The following is a 20,797-nucleotide window of genomic DNA, read 5'->3' on the forward strand; positions in this document are numbered from 1 at the left end:
AGTCCTATCTCCCACGTCTTGACCCTTTAGGCTTAGATGATCCTTATTGGCCTCGGTTACACACTTGGTCCTCCAATTGTTAGCACGTTAGGAGAATTAACTTCACACCTCGACTTTACAATGTCACTCGCCTAGAATTACAAACACATGCCTTGGAACCAATCCTACCTCCCATATCCTGACCTTATTTGAATCTATATACCAGGCCTATATGATCAATATTGGTCTCGGTCACACACTTGGTCCTTCAACTGTTAGCATGTAAAGAGAATTAGCTTCACACCTTGACTTATGATGTCGCTCGTCAAGAGTTATGAACCATTGGCTCTGATACCACTTGTTAGGATTTGGGGAGTCCATGGGTGGGCTTGATATATATGGATGAGTACCAATTTGACCCAAAAGCTTAAGCCTATTGGGTATTAGGTCCAACGATATATATAAGCACCCATCTTCCACTCTTTTTTTCCAATGTGAGACAAACTCAAGTGGAATTCTCAACAGTTAGAATCTATTGACAGCCTGGGGCAACTTGAAAAATAATTCATTAGCCACTTCTAGAGCACAAGCTGCAATGTCAGCTTGATGGAGTTAGCAAACAGCAAGCATAGAAGGATGATCTCATCAACTGATGACCCATTTGGATGCTGCTTATTTGTACTTTAGATTGTTATTACAAAGATCGTGAAATCGGTTTTAATGAGGTTTATACTGGTTTAATCTTAGTAATCTTAAAACATTTTCAGGTTTTGTAAATCTCTGAGCTCACTGGATGATTTTATTTTGCAGGAGATGCTCCTTCAGTCATAGCAAATGGTGGATTTTCAGGGCTACTTCCTCACTCCAGTTATGCTGCCTTCAGTTTAGCATTAATGACTAGTTTACCAAATGTGCTGTTGTGGTGTGACGTGCAGCTTACAAAAGATGCAGTAGGGATCTGCTTTCCTAATCTCAGGCTAGAAAATGGTTCTAGTGTTGCAGATGTTTTCAAAAATAGGAGTCAGGAATACCTTGTCAATGGGGACCTTATGAAAGGATGGTTTGCTGTGGATTTCACATTCAATGACTTGGCAAATGTCTTCTGTAAGTTCAGACTTGTTTAAACTTTAATTTTTTTCTATTGCTGCCTTTTGTATGACACACAGGGCCATATATATGAACTATCGAGCACAGATGTTCAAGCTTTGAGTTTTGAGAATGTTCACTTACTGCAAACATGACACAGGGTAGGACTGTATTCAGCTCATCCCTCCTGGATCCTGCTTGTTGTCCCCACTGGATGGGGCTGTGGGATTGTTGTTTACCAATGATTAAGGTTGCAAGGTGTGCGTGCATGTGCATGTGTGTTTGGGATGTTGGGGCACCATCCAATGCTTTAGCTTGAAACACTGCCTATAAAATTAGGTTTATACTGTTTTATGAATTATTATTTTGTGCTTGAATATATGAATTTTTATTTGTTTCCACATGCATAAAATGGTTTCATGTTACATGGTTGGGGTGTACCTTGACCTAGTCTGGCTTGATGTAGATCTTTTTTTTTTTTTAAGAATGAATGCCAGAGGCTTTGGAGATACCTCTGTTGCAGGTAACTTTAGTGATTTTTATACATTGATATTTCAAGGTCATTATGTTTGAGATTACATGACAGGAACTCTTCTTATGCTAATAGAAATCATGTGTTGAACATAATCATTATTTCTTAATTGTATCACTCTTAGACGACAGTCTTTGTTGGTTGAAAAGGGCTTCTAATGTTTCAGCGTTTAGTGGAATGACATATTTAATGACACTGGCTGTTTCTTTGTGTCCTTTATGGTTCAAGTTGTATGATGGTTCAGCCAGTTATACAGGGGTGAAGCCCAATAAATTGAATTTAATGCCAAGAGTACATATAAGTGGGAACTTAAGGGTCTCTTTGGTATCTTTTCTCTTCTCTTTTTGTTTTTGTACAGTGAAGAAACAAAAATATGAAAACATGTTAATTTACTAGTTTTCTGTTTTTGTTGTTGTTTTCAATTGTTCTTGAAAATCTGAAAATCGAATTTATGGTTTTCAATTTTTTCTGCGACTTGTTGCTAGAATACTTATCTAGAATTAACTTTTATAGGGTTAAATCATTCATTTAATACATAATTGTAATTAAAATAAAAATAAAATGACCATGTGAAGTAAAAATATAATTAAAATAAAAATATTCATAAAATTTTTAAAAAATTTAAAAGTAACAAAAGCCATTAAAACCTTACTATTACTATTTTCAATTGTGATGTACGATAAGATTGTTCTTGTAAAGTGAATTTGAAGCATAATAATTCAAAGGAAGAGCAGCCCGATGCACAAAGCTCCTGCATGTATGGGGTCCGAGGAAGGGGCAGACTGCAATGGGTCTAAAAGTATGCAGCCTTACATGTTTGCAAGAGACTGTTTCCTTGACTTGATTAGCCTTCAGGTCACACGAGAACAACTCTATTGTTGAACATAAATAATTCAGTAAAATAATCATAATAAAAATTATATTTTATTATAGTATTTTTAATTTGTATTCCTTTGCATTTTTATTATGTTAATTATAGTTTTTAATTGTTATTTGATTCAAGAACAAAAAATAAGCATTTGTCCAATTAAGTTTTTAATTTGTTTTTAATAAGATTGTGAGTTTTCTGTCTTTGTCTTTAATTTTTGTTTCTAGTTTTTACTTTTTACTTATTTTGGTTTTCGTTTTCATAATTTTTGATAATAATGCACTTCTAAAAGATTTGTAAATTTGCTGTTTGTCCTTTTTTTTAGAGGGGAAGGGAGTGGAGGAGGGGGAGGAAGAAGGTTATATTGATATAGCATGTGGAGGGCCAAGGGATGCCCCTTGCACGCTTGCCTCACCTTAGAGAGAGAGAGAGAGAGAGAGAGAGAGAGAGTAGCAGTAGCAAGAGATGAGGAAAAAGTGCATGGGTAGATAGGGAAGAAGATAGGATCATCCTTTGATGAGAGGGCATAGTGGTAGCAACTAGCAAGAGAGAGCATTATAAGGAACAAGTGCATTTGGGTAGGCAGGGGAGAAGATAGGATTATCCTTCGACGACAATGGACTCAATCATGGATAAATTTCACCAGACCTCCTAAATTTATGCCCCTTGGGCACTTGCCCGACAGTGTAGAGAGTATCCGATATCCTTGGGTTAAATTGATCTAACAAAACGAATGTTTTGTACCTTCACATCTTAAGTGAAATTGTAAAGAATAAGAAACATTTTTTTTGCCTTTACATATTGCTTACGTTCTAGGGTTGTTCACATGCTTTTGGTGCTAGCGCTGATCTACACCTCCATGTTAGTGGCATGTTTCAATACCTTTCTGGTTAAGTCAAGATGGAGAGAAGATACTCGTGGGACAACCCATCAGTGCAACTGGATGGTGGTGGGGAAGTACATATAAAACCTAAAAGCACATTATTCCCTACTCAATGTGGGATGTGTTATGCTGGGCACCCCATGTTGGGAATAAACAACAAATTCCTGAAACCTGTGAGAAACAAAATAGAGAAAATAACGCCAAAGAAAAATCAATCACACGCACAAGACAATATTTACGTGGTTCGGCAATTTTGCCTACGTCCACAGAGTTACAGGGATTTCAATATTATCAGGAAGAAAACACAGAGAGTGCGGCGATACAATGCTCTCCCTCTCGCTCTCTTGCAAGTACAACCACGCGAACCTTAATCACCCGAAAGCAATCCTTTTATATGTTGTGCCTAGGGTTCCGTTCCGAATGGGCTCCAAAATTTTCCCGGGGCCTTTGCCCCCGGACCCCCACAAGTACAGCTTATACTTACGGCCCAAGCCTTCGCTCCATGGACTAAGCCTTAGGATAGAAATCTCTAATTAAATAGGGGTTGGGTTGGCATCCAAATTAAACAACTAGGCTCCACAAAAGCCCAACACCCCACTTGTGCCAAACACCAATACTACAACTAATCCTTTTGAATATATAAGAAATTAAAGCAATGCAGAAACTAATAATAAAAACAGTAAAAAGAACAAGACAAAAAACATCCTCGGGCGTCGACGATCAAACAACTACTTCTTAACAAAGTAAAACTTTGATGTGTTTTACAAATGGAGAGTTGAGCTCTTTATATAGCTTCAACCTCAAATAAAAAAAACACTTCTCACCAATGTGGGATAAATAGAGAAAAAAAATTCAAAACAACTTTTTATACCAATGTGGAACTATTCTACTAATGTGGGACAAAAAACAATAAATCTCCACCTTGACGATAAATTCAACAAATTTTTCAGTCACCAGCATTTTCTGGAGTTCCACATCATCGGTGCCTTCCAAAAATATTCAGATTTGCAGGATATTGGTCAAGTCCAAACAATGTTTGAACTTGATTGTTGTCATAGTCTTGGTCAACATATCTGCGGAATTTTCAACTGTAGCAATCTTCTGAAGAAGTATCTTGCCTCCATCAATAATATCCCGCATAAAATGAAACCGAACGTCGATGTGCTTCGTTCGTGCATGGTAGACTTGGTTTTTGCCAAATGAATAACACTTTGACTATCACATAACACAACAATATGCTTTTGAACAACTCCAAAATTTTCAAGTAAATCCTGCAACCAAATAGCTTCCTTAACAACCTCTGAAGCTACCATGTACTCTGCTTCTGTTGTAGACAAGGCAATGGTAGACTATAAGGTAGACCTCCAACTCACTGGACCATTTGCAAATGTAAAAACATATCTAGTAGTTGATTCACTTTTATCCAAATCACCTGCAAAATCAGAATCCACATATCCAACAACCCGTTGATCAATAGTATTATTTTTCTTAAATACTATACTAACATCAATCGTATTCATAATATATCTCAAGATCCATTTCACAGCTTGCCAATGTCCTTTACCCGGATCATGCATATACTTGCTCACCACTAACAGCTTGTGAAATATATCAGGTATGGTACAAACCATTGCATACATTAGACTACCAACAGCACTTGCATAAGGAACTTGTGACATATACTTACGTTCCTCGTCTGATTTAGGAGATAAAGCTGCACTAAGTTTGAAATGAGGAGAAAGAGGAGTGCTTACTGGTTTTGACTTTGCTCAGACATGCCAAAACTCTGTACTACCTTCTTCAAATACCGTTTCTGAGACAAACTAACTCTTCCTCTCATTCTGTCTCTGTGAATCTCCATGTCAAGTATCTTCTTTACTTCACGAAGATCTTTCATCTTAAACTCTTGATTTAACTGACTTTTCAACTTGTTGATTTCTTCCCTGTTCTTTGAAGCTATCAACATATCATCAACATACAAGAGTAAATATATAAAAGATCCATTTTGTAGTCTACGAAAGTGAACACAATGATCATGTTTATTTCTGATGTACTTCTGAGCCATCATAAACTGATGAAATCGTTTGTGCCACTGTCTTGGAGACTGTTTTAAACCATACAACGATTTACCAAGTTTACATACCCAATTTTCTTTTCCAGCAACTTGAAATCCATCTGACTGAGTCATATAGATTTCCTCTTCCAAATCACCATGTAAAAATGCAGTTTTTACATCGAGTTGAACTAATTTAAGATCAAATTGTGCTACCAAAGACAACAAAATTCGAATAGAAGAATGTTTAACAACTGGAGAAAATACCTCGTTATAATCAATGCCTTCCTTCTGTGCGTGGCCCTTAACTACCAATCTAGCTTTGAAGCGAACATTATTTGCATCTGGAAATCCTTCTTTCTTTACATAAACCCATTTGTAACCAATTGCTTTCTTACCCTTGGGCAGCTGGGCTAGCTCCCAAGTCTGATTCTGATGAAAGATTGCATTTCTTCATCCATCGCTCTTTTCTACTTGTCTGATTCAGAGTTCCTCATTACTTCTTTGAAATTGTAATGAACATTATCATCCACAACTGGAAGTACATAGGCCACCATATCAGTATACCGAGTAGGTTTTCGAATTTCTTGTCTTGGCCTCTAAGAAACAATTGATTCTTGTTGTTGTGAAGATTCTCGAATTGAAATCTCCTCTTCTTGTACACTATTCCCCACTGTAACTGGAGAGTTACTTTGTGTAGTCTCATTTCTCGCTGGGTTTCCCAAAATTGTCTCAACCTCCGCCTGTTTTTGAGTACCATTGGTCTTTTCTTCAATTGGTGACTCCTTGCGTATTGTTTTCTTCATCATCGCAAGTTCATCAAAAATCACATCCATGCTTATAATCATTTTTTTTCGTCTCTAGACACCAAAGACAGTATCCTTTTACTCCTGCACTTATCCCCAAGAATATTGCTTTTTTGGCTCTTGGATCCAACTTAGATTCTTTAACATGATAATAAGGCATAGTACCAAATACATGTAAAGAATTATAATCACTAGCAGGCTTTCCAGACCATACGCATATCTAACAACCTCAGCCCAAAACCTTTTGTCTAACCCAACATTAGACAACATACATCGAACTTTCTCTAGCAAAGTCCGATTCATACGCTCTGCCCCATTCTGCTGTGGTGTATCTCTAACTGTGAAGTGTCGAGTAACACCTTCATCCTGACAAACCTTCATAAACGGGTCACTCGTGTATTTACCACCATTATTTGATCTGAGCCGTTTAATCTTTCTGCCAGTTTGAGTTTCAACTAATTTTTTCCACTTAAAGGAAAATATTACACTTCATTTTTTTGCTTCATAGAATACACCCAAACTCTTTTGGAAAAATCATCAACAAAAGTGACAAAATAATGCATACCACCCAATGAAGCCGTTTTTGTGGGCCCCCATACATCTGTATGGATGTAGTCTAACATACCTTCAGTCTGGTGGATTGCAGTGCCAAATTTCACTGTAGTCTGTTTTCCCAAAATACAATGCTCACAAAATTTAAGTTTGCACACCTTTGCACCCTTTAACAAACCTCGCTTAGCTAATTGTTGCAAAGATTTTTCTCTTGCATGCGCCAATCGCATATACCATAACCTGGTTGTATCTGAATCTGCAGTTTTATCAGAAATAAGAACTGCTAAGCCAATAACTATATTACCTTGTAAATAATACAAGTTATTTTTCCTTATTCCTTTCATCACCACTTGCACACTTGATTTAATCTGTAAGGTTCCATCTTTCAAAGTGATAATGAACCCTTTAGATTCTAAGACACCCAATGAAATTAGATTTTTCTTTAGACTTGGAACATACCTAACATCAGTCAAGGTTTTAATAGTTCCATCTTGACATTTCAATTGTATTGATCCTATTCCAGTTGTTTTACAGGTATTATCATTTCCCATAAAAACAACCCCACCATCTAATTCTTCAAAATTAGAAAACCATTCCCTATTGGGACACATGTGATAGGAACAACCAGAATCCAAAATCCACTCACCAGAATAATGTGATGAAGATGTTCCAACAAGAGAAAAATCTGACTCACTTCCATCATCATTGGCAATATTGACATTAGAATGTGCTTTGCCCTTATTCTTTTGTTGTAATTTAGGGCAAATTTTCTTCCAATGCCCTCTTTTACGACAAAAGGCGCATTCATCTTTAGCAGGTCTCCCATGAGATTTACTCCTCCCATGAGATTTACTCCTCTTTTTAGGCTTACGACTCTGAGAATGTCCCCTTATTGTTAGTGCTTCTGTTGTTTCCTTATGGACCCTCTGATCCTTCTTTCTGCATTCAGTACTAATCAATGCAGTACAAATAGCTTCAAAAGTAACTTTATCTTTCTCATACAATAAAGTGGTGGTCAAATGTTCATACTCATCAGGGAGAGAATTCAGTAACAATATGACTTTATCCTCTTCTTTCACCTTTTCATCCAAATTTAACAAATCGGCCAAAATTTTATTGGAAGCATTTATGTGGTCATTAATCAAAATACCTGGTTGATACTGGAAGCGAAACAATTTCTTTTTCAAATAGACCCGATTTTCCAAACTCTTGGTCATAAATGTATCTTCCAATGTCTTCCACAATTTCTTTGCAGATGTCTCCCTCATAACACATTATTTCTGATTTTTAGCGAGACACAAACGAATTGTACCACATGCCTGACGATTGATCTTATCCCAATCTTTGTCACCCATATCCATTGGTTTATCATCCAAAGCAATATCTAACTCTTGCTGATATCGGATGTCCATCACCTCACATTGCCACATACCAAAATTATTGGTACCATCAAATTTCTCCACCTCAAACCGAGCATTAGCTATCGTCTTTGACGATGATGTCGAAGCCGAAGGGGTTGGAGTTCGTGTGGACAGCATTTCTTCTATTGCTGCACTAGTTTCTGCCATCTTCTATATATTCAATAGCAACCAACAAAGAAAAAGGCCTAGGATGAATAGTACGTACCAATTGTGTCTACTTTGTTTTATCCTATGAAATTCCACTTTGACCAGGCTGACCTCCAGGGAATGACTGAGCTGCAGTGGTCTCTGAGCACTCGCTTAGATGAGGTCTTTCTTAGGCATCAAACGTGGAATCAAGGATCCTGATAGAGGAACACCTCTGTATCGATACTATTCAACCTAGCTTTGATACCAATTGTTGTGCCGGACACCCCACTTGTGCCAAACACCAATATTACAATTAATGTTATTGAGTATATAAGAAACTAAAGCAATGCAGAAACTAATAATAAAAACAATAAAAAGAATAAGACAAGAAATTTACGAGGTTCGGTATAGAATTACCTACGTCCTCAGGCGCCGATGATCAATCCACTACTTTTTGACAAAGTACAACTTTGAGGTGTGTTTTACAAATGGAGAGTTGAGCTCTTTATATAGCTTCAACCTCAGCTCTTTATATAGCTTCAACCTCAAGTCCAAAAAACACTTCTCACCAATATGGGATAAACAAAGAAAAAAAATTCAAAACAACTTTTTATACCAATGTGAAACTATTCTACCAATGTGGGACAAAAAACAAGAGGATGGGGAAATGCATCATACGTACCCATCTTGTAAGCCAACTTGGCTATTTCATTATAAAGGCTAAAAAATGGAATATTTCAGTAGGGCATATTGGATTCTGAAAGTGTCATTGATGACAAACAAAAAATGATGTTAGTACTGTGGCCGAGTACAAGAGGGAACTGTCAGTTTGTTTATAAGAAACCTCGTGGGTGTTGATCCAGCTTATCACATTCATTAATTTAACTCCAAAGTCATATAAGTATTCTAGCACTTATCTTGACTCTAAAAATGTTGAGGAATTTTTTTTGGGATCAGCAAAGAAAATTTCTTGAAAGGGCATCAGGGAGATGACATTCAAGTACAAATGAACAAGGGAAATCATTTGCACTGCAGGGTGTCAAAAGAATCAAGAATTACAAGTGAGTCAACCAAAATACAAACCAGTAGCCCATCTAGTAAATGTGGCAATCCAACATTCTTTAACAATGTATAAGAGTGTGGCCAATCCTTCAAAAGCTCTCTTATTAGACACAGACCAAAATATGGCAAGGGGAATGATGGGCAAAGCTTTCTTCCTCTCCTTGCTAGGACCAATACCTTTCCTAGCCCATAACTCTATAGTACTATAGAAGTGGACGAGTCCCAAACGGAGGAGCAGTGCGAGTGGATTGATCAGTAAGTTCAGCATTTTCCAAACACAAGAAGCACTGTTTGACAAGCAGTGGGCCCTTTTTCTACAGGTTATCCATGGTAGCATTTCTAGGAGTTGTCTTGCACCCTAAGGAAGCAACTTTTGTGGGGGCTGTTGGTTTCCAGATGGGCTTCTAAGGAAATTTATTGCTATTTCTTTAAGAACCTTCCTAACTATTATAAACTAAACAAGGCTTGAATAGGTGTCAAGATTGACTAGTTCTCTAAAAATCACAAGAGATAGCCATGCAAATTTTTTGTGAACTAGGACTTTGAAATAAGAACTAGGCTAATGCTTCTTCTAGGACTGACCAACTAGCCCAAATAGTTTTCTAATTGGACATATATCATCTTTAGAAGAAAAAATGCAGTCATAAATGTTAGCATCGAGAGAGTCTTTGCACGGGCTTGATATGCATGGGTGACACCTAAAGAAAAAAATGGAAAAGCAGAGGATTTGTTATGAAAAAAAAATAATATTTCTTATTTCAATGAATGGCAATGTGAACACTTAGGCGATACAAGGAAGAGTATTTAAACAAAGTTACATGATACAGTTGTAAATCAAAAAATATTATGAATCTCATAAAATCTGCTTTGTTAACATATGCTTCTCAGATTTTATCATGAATCCCATAAAATCTGCTTTGTTACCATATGCTCCTCAGATTTTATATTATGAATCCCATAAAATCTGCTTTGTTAACATATGCTCCTCAGATTTTATTACGAATCCCATAAAATCTGCTTTGTTAACATATGCTCCTCAGATTTTGCGATTGACATCGGATCTTCTTGGGTTGACTGCTTCATATCAGGATATGCTGATTTGAATATTCCTTATTTGTAAGATTTGTTGAATCATTACTTTGGTTTGAATATGTTGTCGTTAGAGCTCCAGTATCCCTCAACTTCTCTCCACTTGTTTCGGCTAGATTGTGAGAGTCTTCAACCTTTTTTCTCCAAGAATCCTGCACTTCCTTATTGCTCCATTGACTCTCACGATTGTTGAGTGTGCTGAGCTGTGATGTGTTGCTAATACCCTCCCGCAAACTTTTTCGGGGTTGGAGGGAACATTTGTTGCGAAAATAATGAAGGGTTGCCTTTGACATTGGCTTTGTGAAGAGGTCTGCAATGTGGTTATTAGTGGAGATATGTTGAGTGATAAGCAGTCCACGTGCAACTTGTTCGTGCACAAAATGATAATCCAACTAAATGTGTTTGCTTCGAGCATAGAATATAGGATTAACTGTCATATGAAGAGCAGTGAGGTTGTCACAGTAGAGTATGGGAGGAGACGTCATTGTAGTTCGAAGGTCTTTGAGAATAAAGGTCATCCAAGTGAGTTTGGCTACTGTGTTAGCCATGGGGCGGTACTCTGCTTCCGTGCTTGATCGTGAAATTGTATGTTGTTTTTTTGCACGCCATGATATGAGGTTCCCTCCGAGGAATGTACAGTAGCTTTTGGTTGAGCGTCTTTTTGTAGGAAAACCTACCCAATCTGCATCTGAAAAAGCAAATAGATCAAGTGTAGTGTGTGAAGAAAAATGTAATCCCATTTCAATTGTTCCTTTGACATATCGTAGGATACATCGAACCATTTTTAAGTGCATCATTGTGGGAGTATGCATGAATTGTGATACATAATTAACACTAAATGAAAGATCATTGCGAGCGAGTGTGAGGTATTGTTGTTAAACACCAACTTGACCCCAAAAGGTTAAGCCTGTTTTTTTATCTTGGGCCTAATAATGTATATAAGAACCCATCATCTACTTGTGGATTTTCAACAATATCTCCCTCACTTGTGAGTTCCAACCAATCCCTTTGAATGGAAGCCATTACTTGTCATGCAACCAACTAGGAGTCATTACTCAACCATGGGAGTGTTGGGTTTTTCCCTCCTTGTGGTGCCCAAGAGATTGGAAAGTTTTTTTTAATGCTGTTTGGCTTCTCAAGAAGCTTGTCTGCCATGCCTAGCTGCTCCTAGGCTTCTCCCAAGCAGCGCTTCATGCGCACAGATCTGAAAAATAGTGGCCGCCCCAATATTTTATTTTCATTCAGATTTTTGGTTCCCTCAGAGTGCTGCGATCTCCATTCTGTTTTCTCCTCACCAGCTCCCAGCGCCTGCAGCCAGCACCTGCAGCACACCCACGCACCAGCGCTGGTCATCTTCTTCATTGCAGCAAGCTACTGCTGCTTCTTCTTCGTGTGTCTCCAGCTGCATATTATTTACAGCATATTGGATTTCTTTTATTGTGGTTTTTTGGTTGGTTCTTTGGAGCTTTGTTCAGAATATTTGGTGAGGCATTTCCATCTTGCTACATTTGTTTATACACTCTTGTGTATTTGTAAGGCAAATGCCTTTTGTATCCACTTTGTACAACATATTTGGTGATAGTGGATTTGGACCGCCGTGCCCCGTGGACATACCTCAACATTTGAGGGAACCACGTTAAATTTCTTGTGTCTCAATTTTTTTATTATTTGTATTACTCCATTGATTTACTTATGGGAATTAGTTCATATATAATATTTTCCCAACAAGTGGTATCAGAGCCGTGTTATTTGTACGCATTAAATTTGTGTAAATCATGGATGGTAATATTGGCCGTATGATTAGCTTCAATAGAAGCAATTGGGTAACTTGGAAAACAAAAATGCAAGATCTTTTATTTTGCAAAGATTTGGATGGGCCTATTGAGGGTGATAGCCGAAAGCCTAAAGACATGAGTGATGATGAGTGGAATAGGCTTAATAGGAAAACCGTTGGTGTTATCCGGCAATGGATTGATGATAGTGTTTTTCATCATGTTTCTACTGAAACTTCGGCACATGAATTGTGGAAAAAATTAGAGGGTCTTTATGATAGAAAATCGACTACAAATAAAGATTTTCTTTTCTGAAATTTGGTGAATTTGAAATATAAAGATGGTGGTCTTATTACCGAACATTTGAATGAGATGAAAAATATTATCAATCAGTTTGCTACTATGAAAATAGTTTTTGATGATGAATTGCAGGCCTTAATGTTAGGAATATATGAACAAATTCCCGAAACCTGTGAGAAACAAATAGAGAAAGAATAACGCCAAAGAAAAATTCAATCACACGCACAAGACAATATTTACGTGGTTCGGCAATTTTGCCTACGTCCACGGAGTTGCAGGGATTTCAATATTATCAGGAAGAAAGCACAGAGAATGCGGCGATACAATTCTCTCGCTCTTGCTCTCTCTCGCGGATACAACCACAACAAACCCTAATCACCCGAAAGCACCCTTTTCTTATGTTGCGCCTAGGGTTCCGTTCCGAATGGGCTCTAGAAATTTTCCATGGACTAAGCCTTAGGATAGAAATCTCTAATTAAACAGAGGTCGGGTCGTCATCCAAATTAAGACACAACTAGGCTCCACAAAAGCCCAACACTTAATGCTTCTTAGCTCTTTGCCGGAAAGTTGGGAGACTTTGGTTGTGACTGTTAGTAATTCGGCTCCCGATGGAATTGTTACTATGAACCAAGTAACTAGCAGCTTGTTGAATGAAGAAATTAGAAGAAAATCAGTTGGCTCTTCTCATTCAGAGGCACTTGTGACAGAAAACGGGGGGAGAGGCAGAAGTAAAAGCAGATATTCTCACCGTAATGATAAATCAAGAGGTCGGTCCAGCTTAGTTTCAAAAAAAGATATTGAGTGCCACTATTGTCATAAAAAGGCGCATATGAAGCGGGAGTGTAGAAAATTGAAATTTAAGGAGCAAAACAAAGAGAAAATTTTTGAGAAAAAGCATGAAGACACAACTTCAGTTGCATCTGATGGTGATCTCATGGTTGTTTGTGATGAAAGCTGCATTAATTTGACAAGTCAAGAGACTGATTGGGTTATTGATTCCGGTGCGTCATTCCATGTCACTTCTCAGGGAGATTTCTTCACTTCTTATTCCAAAGGAAATTATGGAGTTGTTCGAATGGGAAATGAAGGTCTATAAAAAATTGTTGGCATTGGAAATGTTTGTTTGGAAACAAATTTGGGATGCAAGTTGGTGCTCAAAGATGTGAGACATGTACCCGATATTCGACTAAATTTGATATCTACTGGAAAGCTTGATGATGAAGGGTTTGACAACCATTTTGGTGATGAAAAATGGAAGCTCACAAAGGGTAATTTGGTGGTGGCTAAAGGCAAGAAAACTGGTACACTTTATATGATGCAAGGTAAAACTGGTAATGGTGTTGTGAATGCAATTGAAAGTCACTCTTCCACCGATTTGTAGCATAAGCGGCTTGGGCACATGAGTGAAAAAGGAATGCAGTTTTTGTTCAAAAAGAAGCTCCTACCCGGGATGAAAGGTATCTCTTTTAAAGCTTGTGTTCATTGTTTGGCCGGTAAGCAACATAGAGCTCCTTTTCGTGCAAAGTTTGTTACTAAAAATTCTAATGTTTTAGATTTGATACATTCAGATGTATGTGGTCCTTTGAAAATTAAATCTTATGGTGGTGCATTTTATTTTGTCACCTTTATTGATAATTGTTCAAGAAAAGTTTAGGCTTACACTTTGAAGACTAAAGATTAAGTCTTAGATGTGTTTAAGCATTTTTAGGTTAAAGTTGAAAGGGAGACTGGAAAGAAGGTGAAATGTGTGCGCTCGGATAATGGTGGAGAGTACATTGGCCCATTTGATGCATATTGTTACAGCCAAGGAATTAGACATCAAAAGACTGTCAAGAAAACCCCTCAACAAAATGGTATTGCTGAAAGGATGAACTGCACTATACTGGAGAGAATGAGATGTATGCTTTCTCATGCGAAGTTGCCAAAATCATTTTGGGGTGAAGCAATGAGGACGGTGGTGGACTTGATTAATTTGTCCCTTTCAACTCCTTTACTTGGTGAAGTTCCTGAAAAAATTTGGAAAGGTAAGGATGTTACTTATGATCACTTGAAAGTGTTTGGTTGTCATGCATTTGTTCACATTCCAAAAGATGAAAGATCCAAACTTGATGACAAGACAATGCAATGTATTTTTCTTGGCTATGGGCATGATGAAGTTGTATACAGATTGTGGGATCCGGTTGACAAGAAAATTGTTAGAAGTCGAGATGTTGTATTTTTTGAAGATCAAACAATTGAAGATTTTGGCATGGTTGAGCAACCATAATCTCATGGGAATGATTTTGTTGACTTAGACTTACCGTCTCCACCTTTGGCACATGACGAAAATATGGAAGATGTTCTTCCATCTCTCAAAGATGTTGGAAATGATGAAATTCTTAATGATATTGAAGATGAAAATGAGGGGGAGCAACAAGTTCAAGAGCAAGCTCAATTGAGAAGGTCTTCAAGACAGCCAAGACCTTCATCTAAATATCCATCAAGTGACTATGTTACTCTAATGGATCAAGGGGAACCCGAAAGCTATCAAGAAGCCATGAACCATGAAAATAAAGTTGAATGGGTGGAGGCTATGCAAGAGGAAATGAATTCCATAGTTGACAATCACACTTATGATTTGGTTAAACTTCCTCCTGGAAAGAAAGCCTTGAAAAATAAATGGGTGTTTAGGCTGAAAAATGATGGAAAGAATCTTCGATACAAGGCTAGGCTTGTGGTAAAAGACTTTGGTCAGAAAAAGGGAATTGACTTTGATGAAATATTCTCATCGGTTGTAAAGATGTCATCTATTTGGGTTGTTCTTGGCATGACAGCATACTTGAATTTAGAAGTTGAACAACTAGATGTGAAAACCGCTTTCTTACATGGTGACTTGGAAAATGAAATTTACATGGAACAAGCAAGCACCACGGAGATGGTACAAGAAATTTGATTCTTTCATGATTGATCATGGTTACTCAAAAACCTCTTTAGATGATTGTGTGTTTGTGAAAAAATTTTCGGATGGTACTTATATTATTCTCTTACTCTATGTTGATGATATGGTCATTGTAGGACATGACTTCTCCAAGATTGACAAATTGAAGTTGGAGTTGAGCAAGTCTTTTGCTATGAAAGACTTGGGACCAGCAAAACAAATTCTTGGCATGAGAATTGTTCGTGATCGTGAAAAAGGGCAAATTTGGTTGTCTCAAGAAAGTTACATTGAAAAAGTGCTTGAGAAGTTCAATATGGATAAAGCAAAACCCGTTGGTTGCCCACTTGCTAGTCACTTCAAGCTTAGTTCAAAACAAAGTCCTACAAGTGAGAAAGATAAGGAAGAGATGAAGAAAATTCCTTATGCTTCGGCCGTTGGTTCCTTAATGTATGCAATGGTTTGCACAAGACCAGATTTAGCTTATGCTGTTGGAGTTGTTAGTTGGTTTCTCTCTAATCCAGGAAAGGAGCATTGGTTAGCGGTAAAATGGATTCTCCAATACCTTAGAGGCACTTCAAAGGCGTGCTTGTACTTTGGAAATGGTAAATCTACGCTCCATGGATTCACGGATGCCGACATGGCCGGTGATGTTGATTCTAGAAAATCCACTTCGGGTTATTTGATGACTTTTGCAGGGGGAGCTGTGGCATGGCAATCTAAATTACAGAAATGTGTTGCTCTATCTACTACGAAAGCCGAGATTATTGCCATTACGGAAGCTTGCAAAGAATTACTTTGGTTGAAGAGATTCTTAAAAGAGTTGGGCATGGAACAAGAAAGGTATGTTGTTTATTGTGATAGCCAAAGTGCAATTCATTTGAGTAAGAATTCTATCTTCCATTCAAAGTCAAAACATATTGATGTTAGATATCGTTGGATTCGGGATGTGTTAGATAAGAAATTATTGCATTTTGACAAAATTCACACTGATGATAATGGTTCGGATATGATGACAAAAGCATTGTCTTGGGACAAACATGTGAAGTGTAGAGTTTTGGCTGGATTGGTGGAGTCGTCCCCATAAGTCGAGAGGGGGAGATTTGTTGGGTTTTTCCCTCCTTGTGGGGCCCAAGAGATTGGAAAGTTTTTTTTAATGCTGTTTGGCTTCTCAAGAAGCTTGTCTGCCATGCCTAGCTGCTCCTAGGCTTCTCCCAAGCAGCGCTTCATGCGCACTGATCTGAAAAATAGTGGCTGCTCCAATATTTTATTTTCATTCAGATTTTTGGTTCTCTCAGAGTGCTGTGATCTCCATTCTGTTTTCTCCTCACCAGCTCCCAGCGCCTGCAGCCAGCACCTGCAGCACGCCCACGCACCAGCGCTGGTCATCTTCTTCACTGCAGTAAGCTACTGCTGCTTCTTCTTCGTGTGTCTCCAGCTGCATATTATTTACAGCATATTGGATTTTTTTTATTATGGTCTTTTGGTTGGTTCTTTGGAGCTTTGTTCAGAATATTTGGTGAGGCATTTCCATCTTGCTACATTTGTTTATACACTCTTGTGTATTTGTAAGGCAAATGCCTTTTGTATCCACTTTGTACAACATATTTGGTGATAGTGGATTTGGACTGCCGTGCCCCGTGGACGTACCTCAACATTTGAGGGAACCACGTTAAATTTCTTGTGTCTCAATTTTTTATTGTTTGCATTACTCCATTGATTTACTTATGGGAATTAGTTCATATATAATATTTTCCCAACAGGGAGTCAATTCAACACTGCTCCTCTTCCATATGTCTACACCCTCAGAAACACATGCATGGACATTCAAGCCTGATTCGAGCTCTCCCCCTTGAGCAGAAACCATCTCCCTCGCTGGAGTATGCCCAATTATCCAATAGTTGCTCAAGTGGGCCTTATCCTTGTGCTTTACGTGCCTTAGATTGCTTTTCATGTGCCTCCAAACCAATCCTACCTCCCATGTCTTGACCTTATTTGGATCCATCTTCCAGGCTTAGATGATCCTTATCGGTCTCGGTGACACACTTGGCCCTCCAGCTATTAGCACGTCAAGAGAATTAGCTTCACACCTGGACTTTACGATGTCTCTTGCCCAAAGTTACAAATTGTTGGCATTGATTACACTTTTTAGCACTGAGAGTTTTGCACAGACTTGATATACATGGTTACGTACCAACTTGATCCAAAAGTTTAAGCCTATTGAGTTTGAGGCCCAACATAAGAAGTACCCATCATCTACTTAGTTTTTCCAATGCAGGACAAACTCACAAGTGGAATTCTCTAAAAAAAATAATTAATTATTGTTTTGCTTGTATGATAACAGAATTTGAAGGTTTCCTATAAACTTTAATTTTCCTGTTTCTTGATCCTCCTATTGTCTGAATCAAGTAGTTTGATTGTTTAACTAGGTGGATCATAGGCTTAATTCTTATATAGGGAAATACTAAAATTTTGATTTAATGGGGAACCTAAACATTTATATTTGGGATTATTAAAAAAATTGTACAGTGTGAAATCAGAATGAATGATTTCTGTATTTTTTGAATAATTTTGTACAAATCAATACACAATATTTATAATCCAATCTGGAAATCTAAATATGGAAATAATCTCCTAAAAGAATCTCTCTCAAGAATATACAATTCTTTACATGTATACTTCAATAAATTACTCCAAGATACTCGGGATTTCTAGACAATGTTTGGCTGGAAGGCCGTAATAATATAACATCATATAAACAAATGAATTATAGAAGACTTGAAGGCCATGTAGCAGGCCCACTGGACTCCCTCTGCCTTCGGCTCTGTAGATATACTTTTCTGTTGTCAAATAAAGCAATTAGGGGGTCTTTCCATTCTGGATTCACCTATTCTATTTTTAGGTGTCTGGTTCTGAAATACTGGAAGTGACTGCTAGTGTTTCTGAAGAACATTATCAGTATTCTGCTGTTTATTAATCTTTCATGTGCTGTACATTAGACGTGACATATTCTAAAGAATGCTGACACTTCCTTTGTTATTTGGACAGTAACTCAAGGAGTTTTTTCTCGATCTCCTGATTTTGATCAGAGTCTGTTCCAGATCATGACTGTTAGAGATGTGGCTGGGTTGCTGAAACGACCTGCAGGCTTATGGTTGAATATTCAGGTAAGGATTAAATTATAAGTTGCTTTTACACTTCACCACCATTGTTCTTAAAGTATTAAGTTCCAGTTTGAGTGAACACACTTTCTTCTTTGTATAATTCTTTTACAGCATGACAGATTCTACCAGCAGAAGAATTTGAGTATGAGAAGCTTTGTGCTTTCTGTGTCTAGAACTGTTGTTGTTAATTATATTTCATCAACAGAGGTGAATTTTCTGCGCAGTATCACTGCACGATATAAGCCAAGCACAACAAAACTGGTCTTCCGGTTTTTAGGAAAAGATGAAGTTGAGCCTTCGACCAACCAGACTTTTGGTTCTCTCTTAAAGAATCTTACATTTGTGAAGACATTTGCTTCTGGAATACTTGTGCCAAAGAATTACATATGGCCAGTTGATAGTCTATATTTACAACCTCATACATCTGTTGTGGTTGATGCTCATAATGAAGGGCTAGAAGTTTTTGCATCTGATTTTGCCAATGATGTTCCTTTTAGCTACAATTTCAGTTATAATCCGGTCTCTGAATATTTGTATTTCATTGACAATGGGGCCTTCTCTGTTGATGGTGTGCTGTCTGACTTCCCAATAACTCCAGCAGAGGCTATTGGTAAGTCGACCTCTGTTAAAGCTTGATAAATTGTTGGCCTACAATCTTATAGCTTAAACTTGTAGGTAAAGTGGTAATCTAACATGATATCAGAGCTGGTTTCCAGGAGGTCCTGGGTTCTAGTCTTGTTGCCCGCATTTATTTTGTGATGTTTAAAAAAAAATTATTGTGTTTCCTATAATGAGTGTTATTTATCGTGTATTTATTTATCGTGTATTTATCTTTTCATGTGCTGTCGAGCTGCACGTGGGGGGGAGTGTTAAAGCTTGATATATATTGTTAGCCTACTATCTAATAGCTTAAGCTATATATTGTTGGCCTACAATCTAATAGCTTAAGCTTTTAGGTAGAGTGGTAATCTAGCAACCTCCAAATTGCATACAAAGAATACTGCACTCTGCAAGAAATGTAGATCAATATTGGTTTTGAGAAACTCAATTCACTTTGAGTTAAATTTGTACTGGATTCCAATAGATAATGTCACATACTACTTGTGAACGAGGAAAATTTTAGGAAAAGAAATTTGGCAAAATATCTTTCTTTTGCTATATTGGGATATTAACAGTTGCTGTATTCCATTTTCACATACATGCGCACAATGTGTACCTAGTGTATGCATATCTCTCTCTCTCTCTCTCTCTCTAAGCTGCCGATAATTCTTTTAAATTAGAGGCATCATTTCGAGTGAAGCATCGACTGAAAAATATTTTTAATTCATATAGTCTGACCTTAGCTTATGAATACCTTATTTGTCTATATGAATCCCTTATCCCCATTCACCTTTTCTAGAGAGTAGAGGCCACATTCCCTGTTGAATCATAGGTCATATCATTCTCACATTAACCTCATTTTTTGGATCATATCTTGGTTTTGTAACCACAATTTAAGCTAGGCGTTTAATTCTGGTTTTTGATGCACATAGCCTCATAAGTTTGGTGGCTGACAATTCCATCGTTTTTCCCTGAAAGACTGCTTGGAAGGTTGGGGGCTGACAACACCCATCATTTCCCCGTTGAGGACTATTTGGAAGGTTGTGGCTCCAAGAAAAGTTGTGTCTTTTTATTAGGAGCAACTGGGGAGCAATCCTAAGTGGAAACAACCTATGGAAAAGGAGGGTTATCTTGATCAATAGGTACTGCATGTTTAAATTCTCAGAAGAAACTCCCAACCACCCTTTGTTGCACCATGTGTTTTCTGGGTGGCTACAGAGACTGCTGTAGCATTGAAAAAGGATGTAAGATCCCTCCTTTGAAGCTGGAAAAAATATGGTATGAGAGGCAAATCTAAGGAGGTATGCATGAAAGTTCTTCACTGTCGTTTGTGGAGTGTTTTGGTGCAAGAGAAACAGAAGTTTTTGAAGGACAAGGTTTACCTGTACAGAAACTCCAAAGTACAATCACTCAGGTTATTTCTATTATTTTTGTTTTTTTTTGTTTTTTTGATGTTCAGGGAATTTTAGAGCTGAACTCAATGATTGGTTAGGCATCTCCATGGAGCTCCTTTAATTAAAGATCTCTCTCTCTCTCTCTCTCAAACCTTGAATGACCCCTCTCATTTTATCCTCAATTGATTAAAAC

The 20,797-nt window shown here is 37.6% G+C and overlaps 1 protein-coding gene across 1 annotated transcript in view; it reads left to right on the forward strand.

Annotated features, from left to right (window-relative positions):
• LOC131144187 (glycerophosphodiester phosphodiesterase GDPDL4) overlaps positions 1-20,797 on the forward strand; it is a 63,192-nt gene that overhangs the window by 12,152 nt on the left and 30,243 nt on the right. The window contains exons 2-4 of the mRNA XM_058093057.1: positions 790-1,083; positions 18,495-18,613; positions 18,722-19,220. Of these exons, the coding sequence (XP_057949040.1) occupies positions 790-1,083; positions 18,495-18,613; positions 18,722-19,220 (912 nt within the window). The remainder of the gene's footprint in view (positions 1-789; positions 1,084-18,494; positions 18,614-18,721; positions 19,221-20,797) is intronic.

The sequence above is a fragment of the Malania oleifera genome, chromosome 1, assembly GCF_029873635.1.
Source record: "Malania oleifera isolate guangnan ecotype guangnan chromosome 1, ASM2987363v1, whole genome shotgun sequence".
Lineage (NCBI taxonomy): Eukaryota > Viridiplantae > Streptophyta > Magnoliopsida > Santalales > Ximeniaceae > Malania > Malania oleifera.